Source organism: Mustelus asterias, chromosome 10 (genome assembly GCF_964213995.1).
Source record: "Mustelus asterias chromosome 10, sMusAst1.hap1.1, whole genome shotgun sequence".
Taxonomy (NCBI): Eukaryota; Metazoa; Chordata; class Chondrichthyes; order Carcharhiniformes; family Triakidae; genus Mustelus; species Mustelus asterias.
Window position 1 is genome coordinate 49,304,575 of NC_135810.1, and position 19,745 is coordinate 49,324,319.

At 44.0% G+C, this 19,745-nt stretch overlaps 1 protein-coding gene across 1 annotated transcript in view; it reads right to left on the bottom strand.

Moving 5' to 3' along the window:
* Positions 1-462: 462 nt before the first annotated feature.
* Positions 463-19,745, bottom strand: part of LOC144500017 (protein diaphanous homolog 3-like) — a 606,420-nt gene continuing 587,137 nt past the window's right edge. Inside the window, exon 28 of the mRNA XM_078222760.1 lies at positions 463-2,477. Within this exon, the coding sequence (XP_078078886.1) occupies positions 2,218-2,477 (260 nt within the window). The 3' untranslated portion in view covers positions 463-2,217. The remainder of the gene's footprint in view (positions 2,478-19,745) is intronic.

The window sequence follows — 19,745 nt, forward strand, 5'->3', positions numbered from 1 at the left end:
TAATGGCTCTAAGCATGTAATAACGCATTGGGCTGTACCATGCCTAATTACTCAAAAACAACACCAGATGTTTACCTGAAACTGAAGGTCAGAACACATAACTTCTTAAATTTAAATGCAGTTTTAACTATGGCTTTGTTTGCTATTAAAGGCTGAAATAGTCTAACGCCATTGCAAATATCAAGCTTATTTTACCAGAAGCAAACAAGAATTTAATTGTTATATAACTGATCTTTAATATAACTTAAGCACTTGGATTTTTATTATATTATTCCTTCATGGGACGTGGGTGCTACTGGCTCAGCAAGTTCCAGGATTTTGACCCAGCAACATTGAAGGAACAGCGATATAGTTCCAAGTCAGGATGGTGTGTGACTTGATTTGAAAAACTGGAACTAATCTGGTTTATGATTTTTTTTCTTATCACTCTGTAAAAAGGAACAAGTAAAATGTTTCTGTATAATTAACATTTTTATTGTAGAAATATTTCAACCTTACATAATGTGCCTTGTATCTTATTCTACTGAATTATCTACTAAGTATTACTTTTAGCAATTGTGAGACAGGAAATCAGAGCATCAGGTACAATTAAAAAAAGCAATATACTTAACATTTTAGGTTCTGTATGTGTTCATTCTAGTGACATTGATACAAATGTCATACATGGGATCTTCTTAAAACATGCATTAATGTAAGGAGTGCTTAGATAATATTAAATTTCCATGTGGTCATTTGTTTGGTGATTACAGAAAGAATTGCATAATTTCCCAGATAACACACTACCATTTTTAGACAGATTTAAGTTACTTTACCAGCAAAATAATGAATGACCAGACAGAATTCTATATATATGCATGTGGTCTCAGGTTAGCTCATTCTGATATACCAACTGCTCACAAACAAACCCAAAGACAAAATGGACTTTTATACCTATCTGCTATGCATTATTTGATGATCAATTATTTTCTATAGCATTTACAAGGTATCTTGTTCCCTTAGCTCCTGAAAAGTGGATGGTTGTCAAATCAAAGTGAGTTGACAATATAGGGAGGGATGGGCAACTCGCTGGAATGAAGGATAATACTTGTTATGCCAGATCACAAGGGACATGAGAAGAATGAGAAGAAAATTAATTAGAATTCAGTCTGCATATTTAGATGTAGCACAAAGGAGAGAATGCTCAGAAAATATGGCGAACAAATTATCTTGTAAATATTATACATCAAATTATAATTGATGCCAAAGGTGCTTATACAATGATGGTAAGCAACATCTTTCACTCTATCTGACGAGTGGAGAGGAGAAAAGCATTGTAAAAATCACCAAAATAAAACTCTGCTCCAACAATCAATGAATATAACAATGAATAGAAACAATATATAACATATATGTTTATGTACAAACAGAAACGTTTTAGGGAAAACTGCATAGTTCTAGAAATAATATATGCTATTTATGTTTTAAAATGCAGATTATAATATTCTTTGGTACACAAGCAATTTTCCACTGTGTAATATTTGGTAAGTATATCCCATTGTAGTAGAATTATTATTGTGATAGTTTGATAATAAGGTATATTTGTACTGAGTTTCTATTGGTAAAGGTTTGGTTCAGTATTGTTAAAAACATAAATTGCCTTTAATTATAAATCAAAATGGTAGGAGTATGAACAATACAAATAATCCTATTCAATGTCAAAGTTAGTGCCATATCTAACTTGCAGCTGTTATGAATCAAAATATATCAACATTTTCTTTGTACTGATGATGAAAAAATAATTAAAAATAAGCAGCATCAGAGAGTTTGTACAAATGATCTGATTTGAAACCCTGCTGGTTTCCTGCAAATGCACTGCATGTGTTACATTGTGAATTGAAATCATTAGATGCATACATAACCTGATTTAGGGATAAGGTATTGTGTAAACCGCAAGGAAGAGGGAAGTCAATTTGGATAAGTAGATTTCCCATCGAAATAGGGCAAATAAATGCAGCGCACAAAGCAAATACAGGATTCCTGCTGCTTTGCTAGTATTGGAAACAGCTTCTGTATCTTAACCTCATATTCTTTTTGTTACAGGTTTATCTCCAAAATCACAAAGTGCCTACACCAATTCTTTGGAAATTTGTATCTGATTGCTTTCATTCGAATATGCTAAAACAGCTTTAACATTTTTGCAGCTATAGGTACAGTTAGATCTCAGTGTTAATCTAGGGTCTACAGAGCACGTAACCTAGCCAGTAGTGCTTCTACTTCAGGAACAGCATCACCCTCAGCATTGGAAATAACAGTTCCTATCTCCTTCTCCCTTATGTCCAGAACAGCATGCCCCTCCCTTTTCCTGACAGCTTTACTCCTTGTAGTCGATGAATGAGCCTCTGTTTCACAACTGAGCTCTTTGGCACTTGGAATTCTTGTTGCATTCGAGTGGATATTCTGGCCAGAACGTGACCTTTCCAGATGTGCCTTCTTATTTTCTGCAGTGGGAAACATATAGGAAGGGGAATTAAATTACAGAACAGAATTCAATCGGCTTTGAAAATAAACTATGCAAAGTAAAGAAATGTGGGGCAAACAGTATGCAGGTAGCAGAGATGTAAAGTAAAGGTGATTGAAATTACATGAAATGTCACTCAGGCAAAGATGCACATAAATATTTCCAGTTAAGCGGAGGATTGAGAGTAGAAACCTGATGCTCCCAATTTAGAAATCATGTTTCCCCCCACTTACCAAACTTTGCTCCAGGGGAATGATGCCAGCAAAAGGGAATACATCTTTAATAAAGTGATTAGCATTTACATGTCGAGTAAGGCAGGTAGGATGGACACAATAAAGAAGTGAGAGCACCAACTAACAACACAACAAAACCTTTTCGTTTCCTAACTTCCATGTTTTGAGGCTTATCTCAAACCTTTAAATCTTTGAGGTACAAGACCGCAAATTAATTTTCAAATACAATCTATTCTCTATCAATCTGATACCTTTGCTGCATGTTGCTAATAAGTGACAGTGATCTTGACTTATCACACCTGATGTAGTAGTCATCTGTACAGTCAATTATTAAATGGCTCTGGCTGATAGGAGCAAGAGGCAGAAATTTTATCAGCCAGGTTGCAGACATCTAGCAAACATTATGAATTATCCTCTCCCACATCTTCAACTATAAAAAAGAGACACTCCATATTCATGTAACCTTGAGCATAGCCTGAAAACAGCCTCAACAAACTTGACATGACATTTAAAGTTTTTGGTTATTCTCTGAAAGATGTTCTATCATCCAAACAGTAATGACTTTGGAACAGAAGCAGTCACTCATGACTGTGTGTTTTATGTGAAAGCTGAAAATTCCTACAGAAAACAGCTTGTACTTTAAAAGGCTTCTGCTGAAGATATTTACTGCACTGTCATTTCATGACCAGGGGGCTCACGGTGATGGATGAGTACTTTACACAGTAGCTTGGACAATCTCAGCAAACCTCTGTAGTATGATCACCTTTAGACCAGAGGCAAGAAAATAAATGCTTTTTCCAAAACCTAGCGGCTTTGCCGGCTATCAGTATTTCAGAACTGGTTTTTGAGAAACAGTATTAGCCAGCAGGGGGTGACATGATATATTGGACTGTGATGTATTGTTGTCTGCCAGTATATTGTGGCAAAGCTCCACCCACAACCTCAGTAATAGCCCACCGCTTTGTATTTAGGCAGGAAGGAAACATGAGTATTTTGGAAAAACAATTTGTATGCACTAATAAATTAAAGTTTACTTATTCGTGATTTTGAGTTTTTAATATCAGTTTGTCTATCTTGTGTTCTTTTGAGGTGCCATTCATTGAAGTTATCCCAAGTAGGTTTGTAGAAAAAAACAAGATCTTGAAAATACGGAGGCATTGATAGCAACACTTCAAAATGTCCTCATAAATTCACCAGCTGGACATTGAGTAGAGATTTTTAAAATGAAGGCTTCCGTTTTGCATTCTGAAAATTATTTAATTCCAGAACAGCACATTGTTTTGGGCTGAATTTTCACATAGCTGAGCAGACTCTGTGGACCTTAAAAATGGCGAGCAGGACCTGGATGCAGAAGTCCTGTTCCCATTTCCAACAGATTTGATTGCTGCCAGTTGGGGAAAGGGGCAGGGTGTAATTTCACGCAGGAGGGAAACCTGAACTCAGTTTTGAGTTTAAACAAACCCCAATTTGGCCTTAACCTTAGCTATGAGTCACAAATTGATGAAACAGATGTAAATGCTCTTAAAGGGTAGATAAGGTCTCTATAACTGTTATGATCTTAAGTCTTTTAAATACCGTGCTGATGTAAACTTTAATAAAGTAATTTGCAGATGTCACAAAATTTTTTTAAAAACTCTGCTGGACTATGATTGTCAAGCCATCTGTTGCAGGTTAGAAAAAAATACAAAACTATTTGGTCATGCAGTTTTAATAAAGTTCTTTGTTGACATTTCCAAAGGGCTATCATTATGTTGTTATGAATGTTTGGCTGAGTTTTAAAAGTGACAATTAGAACTTCAGTGGATCTGGCTCAGTTTGATTGACAGTTTAAAACATTTTTTTAAAGGATTAGCTATCTTTGATGTGGGGCCTGAATAGAAGATTGTTTTTATAAGAGATTAACTGATTTCAAAGCCTTGAATGGGTTTTGTGACTGGGAGATTTTTGCATTATCAAGTGTGTAAGAGCTATATTAGATGATTCATAGTGTTTTTTTCATCTTCACATATTTCTTGAGGTCTGCCCTTAGGGGACACTTGGTGAGCAGTTAAGGAGGTTACATAGAGAGGGCATGAGGGTCATGGGAGCATTGGCTGAGGGCATGTGTTGGCATGGAGAGCTATAGAAAGTGGGTAGGGAAGCAAGGAGTGAGGGATAGATGACCTAATAGTGTCAAAAACAACTGGGCTGAAGTCTCAGATAACCGAGTTGGACCTTTCAACCAGCCTGCCTTTGCCCTACCTCATTGCTGCCTATGCTCTGCTTCTAGGTTTTGGTGCACCCAACCCCCTTCAAAACATTGTGCATTCTGGGTACTTTTTTACTGAAGCGAGTCTGGCAAGTAGAGAAATTTCCCGACTTGAGCTACTTACCTCTGTAACCAAAATGCAGACCTTTATCTCAAGTGTTATTCAGAACTGAATTACAACACTGTAATTTTCCAAGCAGTAAAATGTTAACAGGAAGAATTAACAGAAATGACCTTACGAAATGGCACTTCGCATGCGATGGAGGAAGAACAAAATAACAGTACGTTGCTCGCTTTTACAATTCACGCACAGAATGCTAATTATTGGAAATGACGAGATTGTGTAAAATCTATTTCAATTTCTCTTCTCATATCATATGCTGATTGTTCAGACTGGCATGGATTTTGCCTAGACCAACATTCGATATTAAAAAGAAAGGTTAGGTATCATCAAGGGATGTTAATTATGCAAAAGCAAGTAAAACGAGTTTGATCAGAAACAGATAGGAAGCTTTTATTTCTCTCCGACAGCTGAGGTTAGAAAAACATTTATGTTAATACTGGAGCATCTGCTGATTACATCTGAAGCTGTGGGATACCGACATTAAATCACTGAACCATTTTGGCAGCTTCTAGGTTCTTTGGCTCTACAGGGGCCTCATTTCACTGGTAATTTGCAAAAGATTTCACCAAAGTTTGACAGATGGCCAGAAAAACTTCATCATTGGAAGTTATTTTTGATTGTTTAAACATCACATGACAATTAAAATAAGGCATTTTAAACCTACTATAAGTAATCACCGGATTCCAATCCTCGGAAATTGTACTGCTTTACAAGTGTGTGAAACATTACAACAATAGGTTTTAAAAAGCTGTAATGTCCATTTTGTTGATAGCTACATTTATTTTTTATGATGTGTTTGTGTCAAGTAATTTCAACATTGCTCTGAAAAGGGTGATTTCCCAGCATTTTACTGATCAACTGCTTTTTGGAGAAGCTGATAACATCAGAAGAAGTTGAAATCCACAGGCACTTTGAAAAGAATAGAACAGAATTTGACATTGCAGTTAGAATTTTAATGGTTGCTTTCATATGCTTACCAATGTGGTTGAAACCTGTACACAAAGCTTTATTCTAACCAATAGTTATAAATGTGCACATATGAATTTAGAGCTGAAAAGTTTGACAGGCAATGTTTAATATATGAGATATAGAAAACGATGCCTGCAACCAAAGCCAAGATGGGTTTTTTTGTTATAGCTTTTGCACTGAGGCAAAGCAGTTTTGGACATGTATCAGTGACAAAGCATTAGTGTAACTTGGAAATCAGGCTGGTGATCTGCCTCCTGATTGCACTGAAGCCAAACCACATGAAATCTGTTCCAATGCATTGTCACACCGCTTGGACTTCACATCGGATTGGTGTATACTTCCAACCTTGTATGCAGCCAATTTTAACAAGAACTCCAGCTGGTCAACTGGACCCATCCAGGAGTTTTAAAAACTTGGTATGAACCTGTTTTGAATGTTTAGAAAATTGATCATATTTCAATCCATGTTTCCTCACCATTGAAAATGAATATCTGATAAAATAACATTCCAGGCATTTGAAGAATTAAGTAAATGTATTAATTAAATATGCATTCAATGTAAACTGAAGGAAAACACACCTGCAGGATATTGGAGAGTATGGTCTTTAATGGGTTGTACAAATAGTTGTTTGGAAGTATTACCCAATATATCCACTAATATTTAGTCATCAAGTATTTGTCTCAGCTAGCTCACAAATAACATGTAGGCAATAGTCCAAATGTATTTTGATGTGTGATTAGCAACACAAAAGCAGCAAACAATTCACATGCTCAGAAAGCTCCTGTGCGCAACCTTCCCTCCCGTCCCCCACCCAACCATGAAAAGTGTTAACAGAGAAGAAACTAAAAGAAATTATAAGAAAAAAGTAAGCAGAACACAAAGCTGTCCATGTAAATGGATTGCCATTTCCTACATGATCTGAACTGAGCCATTTGGGGAGTGGCAGTAACTGCTCCAAAGAAAGGAAGAGAGAAGGGAAATAAAAATAACATTAAAGAGTAAGCAATTCTGGCCCTTTTGTAACGCTCAATGACAGGTTGCACAGTATCACTGTTAGTGTCCTCAGAACAGACTAGCTTGCCATTTCAGTCAGGGAACAGAGCACAGTCAGGAAGCAAAAGCTGAAGAGAAAGCAAAGGTTATGGACAATTTAACAAAAAATGTCTCTAGCAAATGAAAAGCCAGACATTTTCCTTTATTACTTGCAGTAGTTTTGAGGTTTTAATGCAAGTCTAAAATATGTATTTTTCCCAGTTCTTGGCATTTTAGGTATAGCAGAAACTTAGCACCTGACACAAAGGTCTAACGCATATATTGCCAATATTCTGAGCAGCACGCACATTTGTCTCAATTTATGTAAAGTGTTTAATTTGTTGACATTTGTGTTTATTGATAGAACATGTCTGGTCAGGTATAATATAATACCGAAGGAGCAATACCTCAATGAGAAAAAAACTGTTTCAACACATCTGACAGTTTTAAATTGCTGAGGGGGCAAGTTAGAATTGAAGTGTAGAGTGTAAACTGCAACACGTTCACAAAGAGATGATTCAATATTGATGCTTCCTGGCATGCTTATCTTTATTTCTAGAAACTTAAGTGATGTGAAAAGAAATCATATTACTGTTTAAATAAAATTACAGACTGTGTTCTTAATGTATTCTAATAGGCAGCCAAATGGGATGTGTGGAGCCTAAAGCATTTTTATTTTTAAAGGAAATCTTTATTACCAGAGATACAATACATAACATTATGCATGTTGTATTTGCAATGCAGCTACTGATCTCTGACTAGTAGCTGGTTAGAATTACAGTTAGACATTATCATTTTTATGCTGCTGGTTAGAACTCTGGTTCTCAAGTTCAGAGAGCACATTGTGCATGTGTGGTTGCATTTAACACTTGAACAATTAGGAGAGCACGAGTGGCAGCATCTGTATTGCCGAAACACTGAAATTAATGCCAGGTAGATTTACAAAGCTGTGTGGAAAGTCAAAGGTAGCATGTGAACATTTTTTACACCACATTCTAGTTATACTCAAAGAACTCTAACCACAGTGTTGTGAGACTGCCTCCTTCGAGGTATTTTGCACTGCTTCTCTCCCACTCATGTATGGCTCTGGTTCGAGATGTTCGCTGCCCATTTTTTGTCTGGAAAGTGAGTGTGGGAGAAAACTAGTGGACATATTAACATCCAGTTGACAGAGGTGAAGAGTCATAGAATCTTACAGTGCAGTGCACCAACCACAATCCCACCCAAGTCCTATCCTCATGACCACATGCATTTACTCTAGCTAGTTCCTCTGACACTAAGGGGCAATTTAGCATGGTCAATCCACTTAACCTGCGCATCTTTGGACTGTAGGAGTAAACCGGAGCACCCAGTGCAAACTCCACATAGACAGTGACCCAAGCCCACTGTCTATTGAATGCGGGTCCCTGGCGCTGTGAGGCAGCAGTGCTAACCACTGTGCCACCCCTAGTTAGCGAAGCAGCTACCTGAAGCCAGTTTCTGGAAACTCAAACTACTTTTAGGTTTGAGTTTTATTTAAATGAGCTGTAGCCATCAAATGGATGTTCTACTACAGATTGGAGGCTCTGATAAGGAAGAAAATCTCCATACTGAGTCAGCCACTGGGTCCAGGAGAGGGAAGTGATCCCAGGTTGGCTGAAGGGAAAGAAAAAAACAGGGGATTTGTCTTTGTTCTCCAAATAATCTGGGGGCATTTGAAAGTTTTGACAGAAGAAGAGTGAGGTCCAATAAAACTTGATGTGGTCCAGCCAGATTTGGTGATGCATGGTTAAACCAGTTGTGCACAGACAGGTTCAAGTGTGCATCCCTTGAGGCAGCAATGATGGGTGCCATACCAAGGGAAACAGCTAAGATAGCGGACAGTGAAGGTTTTGCTGTAGTCAGTGTCATCAAAGGTCAAGGTGGACAAGTGATTGACCCTCAGAAGCATTGCAGTGATTGGAAATTTTAAGGAGGAAACAGTTTGAAATTTGAAAGTGCAGTCATAAGTGACATGGGGTAGTTTTTTCCTGGAGTATTGTTGAAAAGGGAATGGGGGAAAAGGGAAAAGAAATGACTGTTGATTAAGTCCGGGATGGAAGTTAGCCTAGGAGATGGCAAGAATGAGGTGGCCACGAATATGGATGCGAGCATTTATATATGAAGCAAGAGTTGAGGGCATAGAATATAGGGATTGTTACTCAGAAGAAGACATTGATAGGTATCTCAAAGAACCTTTTCGAGAGAATACTGAACGGACACAGAGAGGCCAAAATCTTTTACAAAGGTGAATCAAGCCTGCAGCAAAGCAGAGGGATAACAGCAGAGTCCAATGATATTCTCTGTGTGAATATCCAAAGTGGAATAGGCACAATGCAGTAAGCTACCTTAAGCAAGTGGTAGCATCAGAAAATTATGCATCCATTGTCCCCTAACAGAGAGGCCTCCATGCCAATCAGTTATTTCAAAATAGATGCTTTCAATATTGGGAGATCATTTCAAGAGATAAGTGGGTAGCTGTTCCAGGACAAGAAACACCTCTAGAGACAATATTTATAATGTCACGCTCTCTCTCCTGATGCCTGTTCATATCGCTATGAATATATATGCTACACACGACCAGGCTGCAAATACACATGCAAAGGGCTCCTCTTGGGATTCAGACAATCTGAAACAAATGCCAGCTTGCTCCCAGAAGATTTACGATACGATAATGCTACAATGCACTACTTGGTCCTCAGCTTGCACCTCAGTGAAGCACCAAGATAAATTTAAGAGCAATACAGGATAGGCACCAGGAATACCCTAGTAAAAGTACTTTGTGATATGAAATCCATTGTTTAAACGTATGCTTTTTTTTGTTTACAGGGATACTTGAAATCCACTTTACTCCCTTAAGCAGAACGTTCCTCAGGCATTCTACAACAAGCAGTGTGGAATGCAGACTCTGGTGAGAGGATACCTTCTGGTTAGTTGTCATGTTTGGTGGCGCCTCAGTGAACATGTCTCTCATTTCCTTTTTATTTTCCTCCTATTTGTCTCCATTAGGTGAACGTATATGGAATCTTCACAGTGCAGTGCAAAGAAAGGTAAGGCCTTCTCAATAAAGGACTGAAAGCAAATGATTTTCCTCCTGGAACAGCTGAAAGACCAGTTGAAGAACTATTTTTTGGCAGCACAGCTGATAAAGGATTTTCCCAATCACTTCAGTCAAACCGATATTTCAGACAAAAGGCAGTTCCTGGTTTAACAAGACACACAGGTACCTCTAGAGTGTATATTACAATGGGTGCATCTGGTACATCTGATCGACACCTCAAATTCCAATATCTGACTGCAGAATTACCCTAGTTGCAGAATTTCATGCCCTTCATTTTCTACATTTCTCAGTTTTGAAAACAATGGCTCGGACTTCTGCTCCCAGATTGGGTGCACAGTCGGGAGAATTCCCGGCTCCGTGAATCGGACCTTTAAAAAAAGGTTACCTGTACATCGGATTTTCGGTCTGGGAGAGTGGACTGGATTAGAAGTGGAGGGGTGTGGGGGGTGACCCTGGAAGAACTGAGGAGGCTGCCAGGTCAGAGGCAGGCTGGGCATAGCACCCGATCCCTGAGGCAGGCCCCATGTCCAAAAATTAAAAATACAGAATAAAACATGAAACAGCCCTCCTACTCTCAGACCACCACACACTCCCCATAGCAAGCCATGCTACCTCATGCCCCGTAACCATCCCATATCTCCTCATGCTCTCCATGCCAATCTATGTCCCTGTACCCACTCCATAACTGCCAACACCCTCGATGCCAAACTATGTCACTGTACTCACTCTTCGGGGTTCCATATATTCTCCATGCCAACCGCCTGTACCACCTTACATGGTCCCTCATGTCCTCTATGCCAACCTATGCCACTGCACCCACCTCATGGCTCCATATACGCTCCACGCTAAGCTATGTCCCTGTACCTGCCCCATCCTGTTACCCTCATACCCTCCATCCCCATTTGTGCTCCTTTACGCACCCCTGAAGCCCCGACTGCCCATGCCAGCCTATGCCCCTCCACCCAACGCCATTGCCCTTTATAGCCTTATGCTAACTTAATGCCAACCCATGAAGCCCACCCACCCTCTTTGCCTGTACGTCTGCCATGCCAACTCACCCAGTATCTACCAATAGCTTAGGGCCCATGCAGAGAGGAGCTAAAATAAAGTTTGATAAATAACATTCCAAGTCTCTATTGCAGACTTGACATTGAAAAACACTCATTCATAAAAATCCATTTACTAAATTTACATTCCTTCAACTAAATAAAGCTTGTCCAACCTTCTTGTGCGAGGGGGCCACATTTCAATATTTTTTCTCAGTAACTTCAGGGGCTGCTGAGCAAATGTTGAAAACGTACCGCGAATTTCAGTAAAATGTTGAGAGATGAAAAGAAGCAACTTTGTGAGCAAAAATAATACAATGATAAAGCAATAAATTGATCATTAAAAATCTTGAGTAATTAATAAAAATGACCATTAGAGTGGGAAAGGGTAAAATTGTGTTTTTCCAGCTCACTCTCATGGTATTTATTCACTTAACCACCCCACTGTGAGAGTTTGTGCGAGCGTGTTGGTGCATGGGGGTGAGGGAGACACTCATGCTCACTGAGAAAACAGACACTCTCACTCACACAAACTCTCTCTCTCTCACACACAGACTCTCACAGATTCTTTCACTCACACACTCTCCCTCTCTCACTCACTGACAAGCTCTCTCTCTCTCACTCACAAGCTCTCTCACTCACTCACAACCTCTCTCACTCACAAGCTCTCTCTCTCTCACTCACAAGCTCTCTTTCTCACTCACAAGTTCTCTCTCTCACTCACAAGCTCTCTCTCTCACTCACAAGCTCGCTCTCTCACTCACAAGCTCGCTCTCTCACTCACAAGCTCGCTCTCTCACTCACAAGCTCGCTCTCTCACTCACAAGCTCGCTCTCTCACTCACAAGCTCGCTCTCTCACTCACAAGCTCGCTCTCTCACTCACAAGCTCGCTCTCTCACTCACAAGCTCGCTCTCTCACTCACAAGCTCGCTCTCTCACTCACAAGCTCGCTCTCTCACTCACAAGCTCGCTCTCTCACTCACAAGCTCGCTCTCTCACTCACAAGCTCGCTCTCTCACTCACAAGCTCGCTCTCTCACTCACAAGCTCGCTCTCTCACTCACAAGCTCGCTCTCTCACTTTCACAAGCTCGCTCTCTCACTTTCACAAGCTCGCTCTCTCACTTTCACAAGCTCCCTCTCTCACTTTCACAAGCTCCCTCTCTCACTTTCACAAGCTCCCTCTCTCACTCTCACAAGCTCTCTCTCTCACTCACTCACAAGCGCTCTCTCTCACTCACTCACAAGCGCTCTCTCTCACTCACTCACAAGCGCTCTCTCTCTCACTCTCACAAGCTCTCTCTCTCACTCTCACAAGCTCTCTCTCTCACTCTCACAAGCTCTCTCTCTCACTCTCACAAGCTCTCTCTCTCACAAGCTCTCTCTCTCACTCTCACAAGCTCTCTCTCTCACTCTCACAAGCTCTCTCTCTCACTCTCACAAGCTCTCTCTCACTCTCACAAGCTCTCTCTCTCACTCTCACAAGCTCTCTCTCTCACTCTCACAAGCTCTCTCTCTCACTCTCACAAGCTCTCTCTCTCACTCTCACAAGCTCTCTCTCTCACTCTCACAAGCTCTCTCTCTCACTCTCACAAGCTCTCTCTCTCACTCTCACAAGCTCTCTCTCTCACTCTCACAAGCTCTCTCTCTCACAAGCTCTCTCTCTCACAAGCTCTCTCTCTCACAAGCTCTCTCTCTCACTCTCACAAGCTCTCTCTCTCACAAGCTCTCTCTCTCACTCTCACAAGCTCTCTCTCTCACTCTCACAAGCTCTCTCTCTCACTCTCACAAGCTCTCTCTCTCTCACTCTCACAAGCTCTCACTCACAAGCTCTCTCTCTCACTCACTCACAAGCTCTCACTCACAAGCTCTCTCTCTCACTCACTCACAAGCTCTCTCTCTCGCTCACTCAAGCTCTCTCTCTCGCTCACTCACAAGCTCTCTCTCTCTCACTCACAAGCTCTCTCTCTCACTCACAAGCTCTCTCTCTCACTCACAAGCTCTCTCTCTCGCTCACTCACAAGCTCTCTCTCTCGCTCACTCACAAGCTCTCTCTCTCACTCACTCACAAGCTCTCTCTCTCACTCACTCACAAGCGCTCTCTCTCTCACAAGCTCTCTCTCACTCTCACAAGCTCTCTCTCTCACTCCCACAAGCTCTCTCTCTCACTCCCACAAGCTCTCTCTCTCACTCCCACAAGCTCTCTCTCTCGCTCACTCACAAGCTCTCTCTCACTCACTCACAAGCTCTCTCTCACTCACTCACTCACAAGCTCTCTCTCACTCACAAGCTCTCACTCACAAGCTCTCTCTCTCACTCACTCACAAGCTCTCTCTCTCACTCACTCACAAGCTCTCTCTCTCGCTCACTCACAAGCTCTCTCTCTCACTCACTCACAAGCTCTCTCTCTCACTCACTCACAAGCTCTCTCTCTCACTCACTCACAAGCTCCCTCTCTCACTCACTCACCAGCTCTCTCTCTCACTCACTCACAAGCTCTCTCTCTCACTCACTCACAAGCTCTCTCTCTCACTCACTCACAAGCTCTCTCTCTCACTCACTCACAAGCTCTCTCTCTCACTCACTCACAAGCTCTCTCTCTCACTCACTCACAAGCTCTCTCTCTCACTCACTCACAAGCTCTCTCTCTGTCACTCACAAGCTCTCTCTCACTCACTCACAAGCTCTCTCTCTCACTCACTCACAAGCTCTCTCTCTCACTCACTCACAAGCTCTCTCTCTCACTCACTCACAAGCTCTCTCTCTCACTCACTCACAAGCTCTCTCTCTCACTCACTCACAAGCTCTCTCACTCACTCACAAGCTCTCTCGCTCTCACTCACAAGCTCGCTCTCACTCACAAGCTCGCTCTCTCACTCACTCACAAGCTCTCTCTCTCACAAGCTCTCTCTCTCTCACTCTCACAAGTGATCTCACTCTCACAAGCTCTCTCTCGCTCACTCACAAGCTCTCTCTCTCGCTCACTCACAAGCTCTCTCTCTCGCTCACTCACAAGCTCTCTCTCTCGCTCACTCACAAGCTCTCTCTCTCGCTCACTCACAAGCTCTCTCTCTCGCTCACTCACAAGCGCTCTCTCGCTCACGCACAAGCGCTCTCTCTCGCTCACGCACAAGCTCTCTCTCTCGCTCACTCACAAGCTCTCTCTCTCGCTCACTCACAAGCTCTCTCTCTCGCTCACTCACAAGCTCTCTCTCTCGCTCACTCACAAGCTCTCTCTCTCGCTCACTCACAAGCTCTCTCTCTCGCTCACTCACAAGCTCTCTCTCTCTCACTCACAAGCGCTCTCTCTCTCACAAGCTCTCTCTCACTCTCACAAGCTCTCTCTCTCACTCCCACAAGCTCTCTCTCTCACTCCCACAAGCTCTCTCTCTCGCTCACTCACAAGCTCTCTCTCACTCACTCACAAGCTCTCTCTCACTCACTCACTCACAAGCTCTCTCTCACTCACAAGCTCTCACTCACTCACAAGCTCTCTCTCTCACTCACTCACAAGCTCTCACTCACTCACAAGCTCTCTCTCTCACTCACTCACAAGCTCTCTCTCTCACTCACTCACAAGCTCTCTCTCTCACTCACTCACAAGCTCTCTCTCTCACTCACTCACAAGCTCTCTCTCTCACTCACTCACAAGCTCTCTCTCTCACTCACTCACAAGCTCTCTCTCTCACTCACTCACAAGCTCTCTCTCTCACTCACTCACAAGCTCTCTCTCACTCACTCACAAGCTCTCTCTCTCACTCACTCACAAGCTCTCTCTCTCACTCACTCACAAGCTCTCTCTCTCACTCACTCACAAGCTCTCTCTCTCACTCACTCACAAACTCTCTCTCTCACTCACTCACAAGCTCTCTCTCTCACTCACTCACAAGCTCTCTCTCTCTCACTCAAGCTCTCTCTCACTCACAAGCTCGCTCTCACTCACAAGCTCGCTCTCTCACTCACTCACAAGCTCTCTCTCTCACAAGCTCTCTCTCTCACAAGCTCTCTCTCTCACAAGCTCTCTCTCTCACAAGCTCTCTCTCTCTCTCACAAGCTCTCTCTCTCACAAGTTATCTCACTCTCATAAGCTCTCTCTCTCACAAGCTCTCTCTCACTCTCACAAGCTCTCTCTCTCTCACAAGCTCTCTCTCTCTCACTCTCACAAGTGATCTCACTCTCACAAGCTCTCTCTCTCGCTCACTCACAAGCTCTCTCTCTCGCTCACTCACAAGCTCTCTCTCTCGCTCACTCACAAGCTCTCTCTCTCGCTCACTCACAAGCTCTCTCTCTCGCTCACTCACAAGCTCTCTCTCTCACTCACTCACAAGCGCTCTCTCTCGCTCACGCACAAGCGCTCTCTCTCGCTCACGCACAAGCTCTCTCTCTCGCTCACTCACAAGCTATCTCTCTCGCTCACTCACAAGCTCTCTCTCTCGCTCACTCACAAGCTCTCTCTCTCGCTCACTCACAAGCTCTCTCTCTCGCTCACTCACAAGCTCTCTCTCTCGCTCACTCACAAGCTCTCTCTCTCGCTCACTCACAAGCTCTCTCTCGCTCACTCACAAGCTCTCTCTCTCGCTCACTCACAAGCTCTCTCTCTCGCTCACTCACAAGCTCTCTCTCTCGCTCACTCACAAGCTCTCTCTCGCTCACTCACAAGCTCTCTCTCTCGCTCACTCACAAGCTCTCTCTCTCGCTCACTCACAAGCTCTCTCTCTCGCTCACTCACAAGCTCTCTCTCTCGCTCACTCACAAGCTCTCTCTCTCGCTCACTCACAAGCTCTCTCTCTCGCTCACTCACAAGCTCTCTCTCTCGCTCACTCACAAGCTCTCTCGCTCGCTCACTCACAAGCTCTCTCTCTCGCTCACTCACAAGCTCTCTCTCTCGCTCACTCACAAGCTCTCTCTCTCGCTCACTCACAAGCTCTCTCTCTCGCTCACTCACAAGCTCTCTCTCTCGCTCACTCACAAGCTCTCTCTCTCGCTCACTCACAAGCTCTCTCTCTCGCTCACTCACAAGCTCTCTCTCTCGCTCACTCACAAGCTCTCTCTCTCGCTCACTCACAAGCTCTCTCTCTCGCTCACTCACAAGCTCTCTCTCTCGCTCACTCACAAGCTCTCTCTCTCGCTCACTCACAAGCTCTCTCTCTCGCTCACTCACAAGCTCTCTCTCTCGCTCACTCACAAACTCTCTCTCTCGCTCACTCACAAGCTCTCTCTCTCTCACTCATAAGCTCTCTCTCTCACTCACTCACAAGGTCTCTCTCTCACTCTCACAAGCTCTCTCTCTCACAAGCTCTCTCTCTCACTCTCACAAGCTCTCTCTCTCACAAGCTCTCTCCCTCACTCTCACAATCTCTCTCACTCTCACAAGCTCTCTCTCTCACTCTCACAAGCTCTCTCTCTCTCACTCTCACAAGCTCTCCCACTCTCACAAGTTCTGTCTCTCACTCTCACAAGCTCTCTCTCTCACTCTCACAAGCTCTCTCTCTCACTCACAAGTTCTCTCTCTCTCACTCACAAGCTCTCTCTCTCACTCATGCACAACTCTCTCTCTCCCTCACTCACAAGCTCTCTCTCTCACTCACAAGCTCTCTCTCTCACTCACAAGCTCTCTCTCACTCATGCACAAGCTCTCTCTCTCCCTCACTCACAAGCTCTCTCTCTCTCTCACTCACAAGCTCTCTCTCTCTCTCACTCACAAGCTCTCTCTCTCGCTCACTCACAAGCTCTCTCTCTCGCTCACTCACAAGCTCTCTCTCTCTCACTCACAAGCGCTCTCTCTCTCACAAGCTCTCTCTCACTCTCACAAGCTCTCTCTCTCACTCCCACAAGCTCTCTCTCTCACTCCCACAAGCTCTCTCTCTCGCTCACTCACAAGCTCTCTCTCACTCACTCACAAGCTCTCTCTCACTCACTCACTCACAAGCTCTCTCTCACTCACAAGCTCTCACTCACTCACAAGCTCTCTCTCTCACTCACTCACAAGCTCTCTCTCTCACTCACTCACAAGCTCTCACTCACTCACAAGCTCTCTCTCTCACTCACTCACAAGCTCTCTCTCTCACTCACTCACAAGCTCTCTCTCTCACTCACTCACAAGCTCTCTCTCTCACTCACTCACAAGCTCTCTCTCTCACTCACTCACAAGCTCTCTCTCTCACTCACTCACAAGCTCTCTCTCTCACTCACTCACAAGCTCTCTCTCTCAGTCACTCACAAGCTCTCTCTCACTCACTCACAAGCTCTCTCTCTCACTCACTCACAAGCTCTCTCTCTCACTCACTCACAAGCTCTCTCTCTCACTCACTCACAAGCTCTCTCTCTCACTCACTCACAAACTCTCTCTCTCACTCACTCACAAGCTCTCTCTCTCACTCACTCACAAGCTCTCTCTCTCTCACTCACAAGCTCTCTCTCACTCACAAGCTCGCTCTCACTCACAAGCTCGCTCTCTCATTCACTCACAAGCTCTCTCTCTCACAAGCTCTCTCTCTCACAAGCTCTCTCTCTCACAAGCTCTCTCTCTCACAAGCTCTCTCTCTCACAAGCTCTCTCTCTCACAAGTTATCTCACTCTCATAAGCTCTCTCTCTCACTCTCACAAGCTCTCTCTCACTCTCACAAGCTCTCTCTCACTCTCACAAGCTCTCTCTCTCTCACTCTCACAAGTGATCTCACTCTCACAAGCTCTCTCTCTCGCTCACTCACAAGCTCTCTCTCTCGCTCACTCACAAGCTCTCTCTCTCGCTCACTCACAAGCTCTCTCTCTCGCTCACTCACAAGCTCTCTCTCTCGCTCACTCACAAGCTCTCTCTCTCGCTCACTCACAAGCTCTCTCTCTCGCTCACTCACAAGCGCTCTCTCTCGCTCACGCACAAGCGCTCTCTCTCGCTCACGCACAAGCTCTCTCTCTCGCTCACTCACAAGCTCTCTCTCTCGCTCACTCACAAGCTCTCTCTCTCGCTCACTCACAAGCTCTCTCTCTCGCTCACTCACAAGCTCTCTCTCTCGCTCACTCACAAGCTCTCTCTCTCGCTCACTCACAAGCTCTCTCTCTCGCTCACTCACAAGCTCTCTCTCGCTCACTCACACAAGCTCTCTCTCTCGCTCACTCACAAGCTCTCTCTCTCGCTCACTCACAAGCTCTCTCTCTCGCTCACTCACAAGCTCTCTCTCGCTCACTCACAAGCTCTCTCTCTCGCTCACTCACAAGCTCTCTCTCTCGCTCACTCACAAGCTCTCTCTCTCGCTCACTCACAAGCTCTCTCTCTCGCTCACTCACAAGCTCTCTCTCTCGCTCACTCACAAGCTCTCTCTCTCGCTCACTCACAAGCTCTCTCTCTCGCTCACTCACAAGCTCTCTCTCTCGCTCACTCACAAGCTCTCTCTCTCGCTCACTCACAAGCTCTCTCTCTCGCTCACTCACAAGCTCTCTCTCTCGCTCACTCACAAGCTCTCTCTCGCTCACTCACAAGCTCTCTCTCTCGCTCACTCACAAGCTCTCTCTCTCGCTCACTCACAAGCTCTCTCTCTCGCTCACTCACAAGCTCTCTCTCTCGCTCACTCACAAGCTCTCTCTCTCGCTCACTCACAAGCTCTCTCTCTCGCTCACTCACAAGCTCTCTCTCTCGCTCACTCACAAGCTCTCTCTCTCGCTCACTCACAAGCTCTCTCTCTCGCTCACTCACAAGCTCTCTCTCTCGCTCACTCACAAGCTCTCTCTCTCGCTCACTCACAAGCTCTCTCTCTCGCTCACTCACAAGCTCTCTCTCTCGCTCACTCACAAGCTCTCTCTCTCGCTCACTCACAAACTCTCTCTCTCGCTCACTCACAAGCTCTCTCTCTCTCACTCATAAGCTCTCTCTCTCACTCACTCACAAGGTCTCTCTCTCACTCTCACAAGCTCTCTCTCTCACAAGCTCTCTCTCTCACTCTCACAAGCTCTCTCTCTCACAAGCTCTCTCCCTCACTCTCACAATCTCTCTCACTCTCACAAGCTCTCTCTCTCACTCTCACAAGCTCTCTCTCTCTCACTCTCACAAGCTCTCCCACTCTCACAAGTTCTGTCTCTCACTCTCACAAGCTCTCTCTCTCACTCTCACAAGCTCTCTCTCTCACTCACAAGTTCTCTCTCTCTCACTCACAAGCTCTCTCTCTCACTCATGCACAACTCTCTCTCTCCCTCACTCACAAGCTCTCTCTCTCACTCACAAGCTCTCTCTCTCACTCACAAGCTCTCTCTCACTCATGCACAAGCTCTCTCTCTCCCTCACTCACAAGCTCTCTCTCTCTCTCACTCACAAGCTCTCTCTCTCTCTCACTCACAAGCTCTCTCTCTCTCTCACTCACAAGCTCTCTCTCCCTCACTCACAAGCTCTCTCTCTCACTCATGCACAAGCTCTCTCTCTCTCTCACTCACAAGCGCTCTCTCTCTCTCACTCACAAGCTCTCTCTCCCTCACTCACACAAGCTCTCTCTCTCCCTCACTCTCACAATCTCTCTCACTCTCACAAGCT